The 10,892-nt window shown below is 38.9% G+C and overlaps 1 protein-coding gene across 2 annotated transcripts in view; it reads right to left on the bottom strand.

Annotated features, from left to right (window-relative positions):
* Positions 1-10,255, bottom strand: part of Adgrl4 (adhesion G protein-coupled receptor L4) — a 99,440-nt gene extending 89,185 nt beyond the window's left edge. The window contains exons 1-2 of one of the 2 annotated variants that reach the window (XM_029537833.1): positions 10,137-10,255; positions 8,810-8,959 (exon numbers count right to left, since the gene is read on the bottom strand). In XM_029537833.1, the coding sequence (XP_029393693.1) occupies positions 8,810-8,959; positions 10,137-10,158 (172 nt within the window). In that variant the 5' untranslated portion in view covers positions 10,159-10,255. The remainder of the gene's footprint in view (positions 1-8,809; positions 8,960-10,136) is intronic. The other variant, XM_021196452.2, reaches the window with a different exon arrangement.
* Between the last annotated feature and the right edge of the window lie 637 nt (positions 10,256-10,892).

The following is a 10,892-nucleotide window of genomic DNA, read 5'->3' as shown; positions in this document are numbered from 1 at the left end:
TCTCTCTCTCTCTCTCTCTCTCTCTCTCTCTCTCTCTCTCTCTCTCTCTTTCTCTCTCTCTCCCCCCTCTCTTTCTCCCTCCCCCTCTCTCTCCTAGGATCATTCCCACTGTAACTGTACCTACAATGAAATTGTTGTGCTTTCAAATAAATTCCCCTACCTGTGGTCAGTGAGAACAGTCCAAATACTGAAACAAGTCAAAGCCTTGCACCAGTCCTACTTAATGATTTAATTTCCAGAAAAATACTATTTTTACTCAAGACAAGTATGCTTCTAATTCATTTTTAATGGCAGCTAAAATGTTAGAGAAATTTATATCAATGGTGTATTATATGTGATGTTCACTGGTCTTCTGTCATGAAGCTGACTAGAAAATACTTAAATTCAAATATAAAGTCAGACCAAGGATTGGATATTTGATAAAAAACAAAAAACACAAAATCAGATTACATACAGTCATGAAAGGAATTTCTGAGATATTTAGAATTTTTTAAACTTATTCCTTCCTGTTGATGATATTGATGCTGAATAGAGAAGAATCATTCTTAGAGGTAGGTGTACTTATGGAATTGCTAAAACCTATTTTAAAAAATATTTTTGTGAATGGAGATAGAATTTCTATGTTTTATATTTTATGAGTGTCAAAAATCACATAAATGATTTGAAGTTTTAAAGAGAAAGAGTGTCTCGTTTCTCTGATACTTGCGATCACTCCTTTCATTTAAGTCACACTTGTAACTGGATAGTAAAATAAAATATTTTACTAACTATAATAAAATGAAGTCCTTCACAGTGTATATATTAATGTAAAAGTATAAAACATAATCTTTGATAGTTTTTTAGAAATAAACAATGCTCCATGCTAAGTTCTATTTATACAGGGCTGATTATGGAAATGAGAAAAGAGTGTGAATTCTATGAAAGTTCTTTAGTAAAGAAAAACTCACAAAGCTACATGCAAATTAGAAACAAAAGGCTCATTTTTCTAAATGCCAATGATTGTATGCTTCTTAGAACTGTGAAAACGTCAGATTGATAGCATAAGATCAAGCAAGGGGAAAAAAAAGTCATTTTAATATTGGGATTCTCAAAAGACAAAGACCAGGACTCCATTTCTCAAAAACAGAAGGTGTTGGCCGTTCCCAGTTGTCAATTTGACTGTGTCTGGAACAAGCTACCATGTAGAAACGGAGGGCACACCTGTGATCCAGATCTTGAGGCTGGAAGATACAGGCTTTTATGTGGGTCTGAAGGCAGTGGACATGAAAAGCTGAGGACAGGCAAGGTGGCACATGCCTTTAATCCTGGAGACAGAGATAAGCAGATTCTCTGAGTTCAAAGCCAGCCTGGGATAGAGAAAGTTCCATGTGAAGAGAAGCTTAGGTCTGGGCATTGTGGCACACACCTTTGATCTGGGCCATACCTCTGCTGGAGGCCTGTGTAAGGACAATGAAAGGAGAAAGAGTTCATTCCTCTTTGCCTGCTTGTACTTACTTGCCAGTGCATCTGTTGGAACTTACTTCTTCAGGATTCCAGCTTAGACAGAAGACCAGCTGAAACACTCAGCCTTTCGGGACTGAGAAACTACTAAATTCTTGGACTTCTCACCCAGAGCTGCCAATTGTTGAGTTAGTTGGACTATAGACTGTGAGTCATTCCCATAAATGCAGAGGCCATGGAGGGATGTTCTTTACTGGCTTGCTTCCCCTGGCTTGCTCAGCCTGCTCTCTTATAGAATCAAGACTACCAGCCCAGAGATGGCACCACCCACAAGGGGACCTCCCCCCTTGATCACTAATTGAGAAAATGCCTTACAGCTGGATCTCATGGAAGTATTTCCCCAACTGAAGCTCCTTTCTCNCTTGATCACTAATTGAGAAAATGCCTTACAGCTGGATCTCATGGAAGTATTTCCCCAACTGAAGCTCCTTTCTCTGTGATAACTCTAGCCTGTGTCAAGTTGACACAAAACTAGCCAGTACAATTGACCCCTTGTCAACTTGACACACAAACACATCACTAGTAAACCTCAACCCTTAGTTTCTTATTCATCCCCAAGATGTAAATAAAAGTCCATTTGGTCAACAGTGATGCCCTACCTACAAGATACTCTCGGGCAATGGTGGCACCAATCTCGTGGGAGTAACCAGCCAATGTCTGGTTTGAGATAAGACCTACTTCATGAGAAGGAACGAATGCACCACACTGCTTAGGTGACCAAGAACCTGAGACTAGATAGCCCAGGGCATATCAAGAGACCTTGGAGCCTCCATCAAATCCTTCCACTCAGGACTCAGTGATCCATGCAAGAATGGGAAGCAGAAAGAATGAATGTAAGAGCCAGAGGGAATGGAAGACCACAAGGGAACAAGACCTTCTAAATCAATATGATGAAATCACATATAAACTTACAGAGACAGGGGCAGGATTCACAGGGCCTGCGCAGGTCTATACCAGATGTCTCATATATATATATATATATATATATATATATATGTGTGTGTGTGTGTGTGTGTGAAAATATTTTCAATAAAAGAGGGGAAAAGTATGAATATTTGCCTGTGTACCACATGTGTGCTGTGACTGGAGACCGGTTCAGTGGTCAGAAGTATTTGTTGCTCCCACAGAGGGGGGTGAGCTCAGTTGCCAGGAGTCACTCAGAGACTGTAGCTGTAGCCCCAGTGACTCAGACACCCTCTTCTAGCTCTCTCAGGTACTCCAAGGGGTAGGCAGTCATAGACATAAAAAATATATATATATATCTTTTTAAAAAATGAAAGAAGGAAAATAGAACAGCAGGATAGGAAACTGAAAAACCGAGAAGATGGGAGGATAAGAGAAAAGAGGAAAGAAACCTCTTTCAGCACCACACCCAAGCAGTCAACACAAGACAAAACTTCTAAATGAGCACAGAGAGAGTTGATAGCTCCTGCTGAGAACTTGGCGTAACACATTAAAATAATACCTATTTGAAGCCCTAAGATTTAAAAATAATAATAAATTTGGATTTAGAAGCTGTGGTGCTTTGGAGTGACCTGTTGTCAAGCTGCCCGATCTGCATATATAGGGACCACCATTATGTATCTAAGCAACTTTAAGGGTGTTTGAGAACTGCAGTTAGTCAGATGCAACCAGCTTTGGAGACACAGTTTTAATTTGCATTTTCTGACAGCTAAGAGTGTTGAAGAATTTTGTTTTTAAGTTTGGTAGGTTTTTTTTTTTTTTGTCTTTTCTTTCTTAAAACTACCCATTCAGTTTTATCCCTTTTATTAGTTTATTTTTGCTGATTAATTTTACAGTTTTTTTATATTTTCTACATACCCTCCGCTGTTTGACCATGTAGCTGATGAAGATGCCTCTTGCTGTGTTGCTGTGATGATTGCCCCATTGCTATGCAGGTGGCTTCTAGTTCATGGGATCCTCTCTCCTTGCCCCCCTCCCCCTGCCCACCATTCTTGGGTTTACTCTTGTGTCACTGGAGCCCTTCAGAAAGTTGTTGCTTATGCTCATGCCTTAAACTGTTTTATCTGTATTTTTATTCCATAGCTTTAATGCTTCATGTCCTACACAAAAATTCATTTTGAATTTATTTTTGGGCAAAATGAGAGATAGAGACTTCGTACTAGGTATGCACAACCCAGGAGTCAATCTAGAGAGCCAAACAGGAAATTACAGAGCTGTGGTGCCAAGATGAGCAGCATACTTCTGTTACATAATAACTTCATTAAATGTTCAAAACTTTGGTTATATTTGTGAAATATAGTTTAGGCATCATAGTCAGATTTTTAACTGGCATGTGCTAAGATGCACCACACATCCACATGCACATTTTGCATTCTGCACCTATCTAATGTCTTGCTACCCACTCATGTTGATGCACATCTTTCTCATTATGCAAGCAAGTCAGTTGTCCTCATTACTTTTATTTTATTCCAGTTGAAATCAAACTTGTATCTTTGAAGGAATACTCCTTCCACAGTCTGTATCATAGATCATTTATTCTCGATCTTTAAAAAAACTCATTTAACACTGTCTGGTTCTTTTGCTGCTGTCATACTGCCCTGTCCCTTGTGAAAGCATTCTTTCAGGACTGGTCTATCCATGTCATTGTGCTCCTTAGAGAATGATGAGAAGGGCTTTTGACTCTCCTGAGTTTTACCTCCCTGCTTTTCATGCCTGTCTGTGTGTGTGTCAGAGCAAGCATGACCAGCTGGGGAGAATGTCAGAGGAGAACTTGCAGAGGCTGTATGTCCTCTACTCCTGCCACACGGATCCTGCGGATGAGGATGTGTCACTGAGCTTGAGTTACTGAACTGGTCAAGCCATCTTGTTGGCCATGATCACTGTTTTATGAAGTGTGTTGGTTTCTCAGCTAGAGGCAGGACCTCATTGTTTTTTCTGGGTTGATTCATGCTAGACATGTTCCAAGCCATGAAAAGATGTTTATACATGTGCACAAACTGTCCCCATTGCATCCTTCCTGACACTTCCTGTCCCCACCTGGGACAATTGTTTGTCTCACTCACATTCTGCTCAAACCCCAAACATTGCTCTACTTAATGTAGGTTCCTGCCAGGAGGGAGCCAGTCTCTCACACCCATTCTCACACCTACGCCAGCTCTGTACTGTACCAACTGTGTGGTTCACACATGTACAGAGAACCTCTATGCACCTCAGCCTTCCCCCTTTACTTGCCTTTCCCACTTTCTTCCTTACTTCAAGGGTGAATATTCTCTTCTTTACTATATCTGTAAGAGTTGCGTGTTGAAGCATAACCAAAAGTCTGATGGATTGTACAATTAATAACAGTATAGATAGCAAAACAAAGGAATCTTGTTTTAGGATGAAGTGATTCAACAATCTATGAGTCCTTTATTGTATACTAAAATTTGTACACATACATCTTTCTTTCTTAAGAAAACTCTCAAATATCTGGACACATAAATATTCAAATAAACTATGATCATTATCATACTATGTCTATTAAAGTAGCTTATGTTTGTTCAAAGTATAACTTTATAGATGCATCTCTAAATACTGTGCTACCCTAATTGTGTCTGTTGACTAAGAATATGTTAGCATTCGTCATTACTAGAAATTCATGGTCCCAGGGTCTGAGTATTGACACTACCAGCTATTCTTAGGGAATATGGAGTTCATGATTTCATGGCTCTGTTTTTTTCTCATGTGAAAAAGACTATGGCATGGAGCTTAACCAATGCTAGTATGCTCAGTTAAAGGGGAATGCAGAGATCAAAAGCATACCTGCTTTTATGTTTATGAAACTTGACTTTAAAAGTGAAGGTTTTATTTATGTTGTGTACAACCTATGGTATGTTGTACAAATACGTAGTTTTTACAACAGTCCTTGGTAGGTTGTTGCACATTTGCTTACTCTACTGTATAGATTAATAATCTTTTTAATAGGAAAAGATTATTGTGTAACTCAGTTACATCAAGACTTTGTAATGTCTCCGTTTTTGGTAACAGAATCATGTCCATTTCATCAATATCATGCCTGGCTCTACAGGTAATGTGTTCTGCCACCATGCATGAAATACTTGGGGAATTTGATACATTTTTGATATGTTCAACTTCCAGGTCTTGTTTACTGTTTTTTATAGCTTAGTTTATTCCAAAGTAAAAGAGATTTACATTGTGGAAATTGCTCAGGCTCTTTGCTGGTCACTGTGCATTTGCCAACTTTCTCATCACTACTTTGACCATCTTGAGAAACCTAATTCGTTTCTATTCTCAGCTTCAATGTCATTTCAATTTGCTATACTTCTGCATTCCACTGATTTACTTGTGTTGCTACTCTTCACAGCACCACTTCACAAGCATTAACACAGACCTTTAACTGCCCCATCACATGCTTTCTATGTCAGAAACAATTTTTTGTTTGTATATTCAGTTCAGGGCAATGGAATACTCCTAGCCAACTACTCATGACTAATAAAGCCACAGAACCTAGAGAAGAAGCTACAACTGCTACTTTCTTATACAAGAAAAGTTTCTAGCTGCATTCTGATGTTAATATCTAACTAACTAACTAACTAACTAACTATATATATATATATATATATGAGTAATATATATCTCTAATAGTAATTTGATATTTCTGATATATATCTATATATCTATATATCAGCACAACACACACATATACATATAATATACATATTTATAATATACATACATATACATATTTAATTATATTTATATATATAGTTATATATATAAATATATATTATATATAATATATTATATATATATAATTAAAGAAGATGTTGAGCTGTCAAATAGGACTACTCGATAAAACAACTAACAACTTTTTCCACCACTACTTGCTTCTATCCCTTGGATTGTTCTTCAAAGATAAAGAGGCCATCAACAGGGGAGGCTCTATACTGACTCCTGCTTTGGAATCCATGTGCAATAATTATTATCAATCTCAGTAATGACATCTATAAGCATATTGATGATAAAGGTGCTAAATGGAAAGATCTGTTCAGTATTAAAGTGATTAGTTAAGATTAATTCATTACTGCTAAATCTTGTTTGCTTGGAACCATGTAAGCTCTGTTCTGTGTGACGTGCTTAAAACCAACTCTTGTTGTAAAATTAGTGAAACTACATCATCACCAAAATGTGTCTGGTATTTCAAAAAAAAATCAAATTCTGTATTGATCATATCATGTGATTGCTATGATACTGGAAAGAAATAAAATCTTCTATTTTGAATTCATTTGGCCTCTGTATAGCAGATTTCAGATATTTCTTACTGACACGGTGACAATTGTGCAAGGATACATAGGAAATATAAGATATCTATTGAGAGATGAAAAATTCATCAAAAGATCTTCATAGTCAATATATAATCTGTGCTTTTCAGTAATTGAAAATGTAATATTTTAAGTTTAATTCGAGAGAACATACTAGCATACCTACTGAAAAAGGTATTGAAAAGAAGAAAATCAGTCTGTAGCAGTTTTAGAAGGCATTATGGACTCAGATAATAACTCCTAAATTAAGAGAATACAGAACATTCATTGAATAGAAAGGACCTTTACGTTTAAATCATTTTTTAAAAAGGCAAATAATTCCCATTACCAATTGTGTTCAGAAATTTCAAGTCACAAGACCTTCAGCATTTTATTTTTCTCCCAAGAGAATGTATTAAAGTATTTTTAATTTTTTTGTAGAGAGTGGGTACAGAGACTACACTGTTTATCAAAACATGTATTTTTCAAAGAAGTAATGAAAGTCATGATTATCAGCTAGTTGGTTGTCAAAGGCCAAAACTGAAAATTTATTGACATTAATGATGATAATCATAACAGTAAAAGTATCTAAATCACAGAAAAGCAATGGTGTTCCTAAGTGCTACCGAACAATTTGCAATGATTAGTGGGAAAGCATGCTGATATACTGGAAGCAATATTTTGAAGGTCATTCAGCTATCAGCTTGCCTTAATGCTATTCAATTAAACAGACACTAAAAAACCATGATTATTTATGGAAAGTATTTTGTAGTACTTGTAGAATAGTATATTACAAATTCTGGCTGGATGTAAGAACAGAAACGGCTGATCTAATGCACCATTAAGCAAACTGCATCTTTGCTGTACATTTTTAAAGCATTAAACTAATTACGATGAGGTTTGGATTTTAGTATATATGGCATATTTAATCTTTTTAAGGGCCTATCAAGTTGAATCACGAGATGCAACTTGTTTATGCTATAAGCAACAACATGCAATATTAACAAAGCACAATATCCTAGCTTAATTAGAAAATGTCTATGTGATCTTAAATACATTTAGGCATGTAACACCACATAGCTCTAATGTGAACTTAGATTTAATTATATTTGAAACTAATTTATATGACTTGCAACATTTTCCTTTCTTCTCCATCTCTCTGTATAGAATGTTTCACTAATGACCTACTTAAAAGTAGCCTCTTTTGAGGGTGATGAGGAACAGGAAAGAGGAAGAGTCTTGATGGCAGGGAGAAACACTGGCTGACATGATTGCAGGATGGAACCCACCCCAATTTAACTGTTGGGTGGAGCTCATCCTGTCTTGTCAATTCTTTGAACTGTACCTTACAAAGACTCCTCCCATCTGGCCTCCACCTTGATATTCTATGGGCAGAATTAACTCATAGAGAAAAAGAATTTTTCAATTCCCTTCTTTCCTTTTTCCTTCCTCCTTTCCTTCCCTCCACACTGTTACCCCTCTTTGTCCTCCTTTCTGTCTCATCTCTATTCTATTATTCCCTCTCTAAACCTCTCTCTACTTTTGTCTTTCTTTCTGAGAGGATCTACGTTGCCCAGGCTACCAGAACATCTGTAGTCTTTCTTTCTGTCTCTCCTTCTACAAAGCACTCTGATTTCAAGTATGCACCACCACAACACAACTCTATTTCCTACCCTTAACATTAAACTTGAAATTAGGCAGTTAACGACCAGAGAAAGCATCTAAGAAGCCAATAGAGGCTGGCCTTGATGGGCTTTCAGGCTATTAGCTCTCTTTTTTGTCCCTGGACTTTGGCTTAGTGCCAGAGAAATCTTTAAATTTCAAAACAAACAAACAAACAAAAAAATAAGATGGAGTAATCGTTATCAATACTCAAAATACATTTTGGCATGAGAAGTTCATTCTTAGTGACGGATTGACTAACCTTCTTTTCATTCAGGTGAACCTATGAGTGAAGGTGAAGCAAGTTCATTTCTGGAGAGCAGAAAGGAGTCACCTCGGGACTGAGTCTCACAAGCAGATCAAAAGAGATCAAGACTACTTACCTTCACAAATCGTGACACCATTCCCAGAGTACCCTGGACTGCAGAAGCAGGCTTCCACACCATTGTGCACTTCACACTTGGCATTTGGGAGACACGTTGTCTTGCTGCAGTTTTGTGTGTAGGAACAATTCAGCAAAGTGGAGAAACCCACTAAGGAAAATCAAGACCTTGTCAAAGACAGCAGACATCTGTCCCACCCTTGTGCTACAGACCAATACCCACCAAATGCTCTTATTTCTTGGCCTCTAGAGAGGTAAATTATAAAAGTTCCCCAGTGACTCACCCAGCTAAATCACAACAGAGAAATGACTAAGCCTACAAATTAAAGAATATATTGTGTAAATTTTAGTAAAACTAAAACATGCTGGAGAATCCAGATTTATAATAAAAACCATGAGCTCATCATGTACTGGAAACTCTGTATCCCTCTTCATTGAGGTAAACTGGCTACCTCAGAAGGTGTTGCCCCACAGCAAAGCAGCTCCCTTCTCTCTGGCTCTGGGAGTCACTTTTCTCTCCAGAATAGGGGTCCCTTCCATTCTCCCGCTGTTCTGGCAATTGTCATTCTGCTCTTTTTTTTTTTACGACAAAAAATGTCTCTTACAGTATCTTGCATTGGAGAAATTAAACAATTCGACATGGTGTGGTAAGATTGATCTCAGTACAAAACTGTGTTCTGGGGACTGTTAGGAACTGATAGGCAAAGTCATAGAGTGCTTCTTTTTACTGTCTTGTTCCAGGCCCACTTAAGTGTGAGCTTGGTAGGAAACAGGGATGGATCACAGAGCCATTGTTCAGAAAACAGTTCTCTTAGATAAAGTGTCCTTATCTGGTACCAAGAGATTCCTACACAGTCAATTCTAAATCCCAGCCCTACATAAAACTATATGTACTTCCTAAACCTGAATTAATTTGCCTTCAGAGAAGTGATTTATTATCTGTCCCTGTGCATCACCAAAATCAGGTTTTTAAATGAACCCAAAGTCCAGGCAGGCAGTAGCCTTAAAAATGTCAGGAAGCTTCTCTCAAGCATTTGCAGCTTAGATTCCCAGGTTTCTTGGGGCTGGTCACTAGAAAGGTCAAAACTGAGAGTTCGGGGACTTTCAGGATTTCTCCAGGAAGAAAAAAGGTAATAGTCTTGAGTTGTGGGTTACAAGGTCGAGAGTGGAAAGACCGAGCAGAAAAACATCCTGTGAGAGCCTGCATCTGTTTTCCTTGGAGACCTTGCCAGACACACTTGACACTTGAACCCCAGCTAGTGAGAAATCGCTTTCCCTGGTTCCCTGCAGGTGGGCGCGGTGCAGCCTCCCAGCCCAGCCCAACTCACCTAGAAGCGGGAGGAGTCTCATTGGAAGCCGCGGAGCTGGCGGCAGAGCGCTCCAGGCTAGAGTGCAGGTCTGTCCTGGAGCTGGGCAGGCACAGCAGGGTCCCGCTCCGTCCCCTGTGACGCACAGCTTCCTCCTGTCACTTTCCGGCCTCTTTTGTGTGAATGTGTACACGGCCCAGACTCTGCAGGCCACGTCCGGCAGCCAGGCCCCTTCACCCAAACAGCCTGGACTCCAGCTTCAGACTGTGGCCACAAGCTCCCTGTCAGATTACAGATGGGACTGTAGCTTCATATTGCTCCAGGAGCAGTCACCAGAGTGTCCTCAAAGCTTGTTTGCTCAGATTTCACATACCCATTGGGAACTCCTTCCAGCAGAGAGCACATCTCAAAGGACCCCTATTGCCTATCTATTCCCTGGTTTCTGTCCTGAAAGGAAAAGAGGCCAGGATTGGCAACAGGACCCAGGGTCTTTGTCACATGGTGCTGCTCAGTTTTAACCCGATGGGAGATTAAAGGACCAAGGAGAAAAACTATGGTTAAAAAAAGTGACATCTTCTGGGTATATACCTAGAAGAGGTATGGCTGAATCTGCCAGTAGTACTATGTCCAGTTTTCTGAGGAACCGCCAGACTGATTTCCAGAGTGGATGCACAAGCTTGCAATCCCACCAGCAATGGAGGAGTGTTCCTCTTTCTACACANCCTCGCCAGCATCTGCTGTCCCCTGAATTTTTGATCTTAGCCATCTGACTGGTGT

Source organism: Mus pahari, chromosome 4 (genome assembly GCF_900095145.1).
Source record: "Mus pahari chromosome 4, PAHARI_EIJ_v1.1, whole genome shotgun sequence".
Taxonomy (NCBI): domain Eukaryota; kingdom Metazoa; phylum Chordata; class Mammalia; order Rodentia; family Muridae; genus Mus; species Mus pahari.
This window is presented reverse-complemented; position numbering and strand designations above follow the sequence as displayed.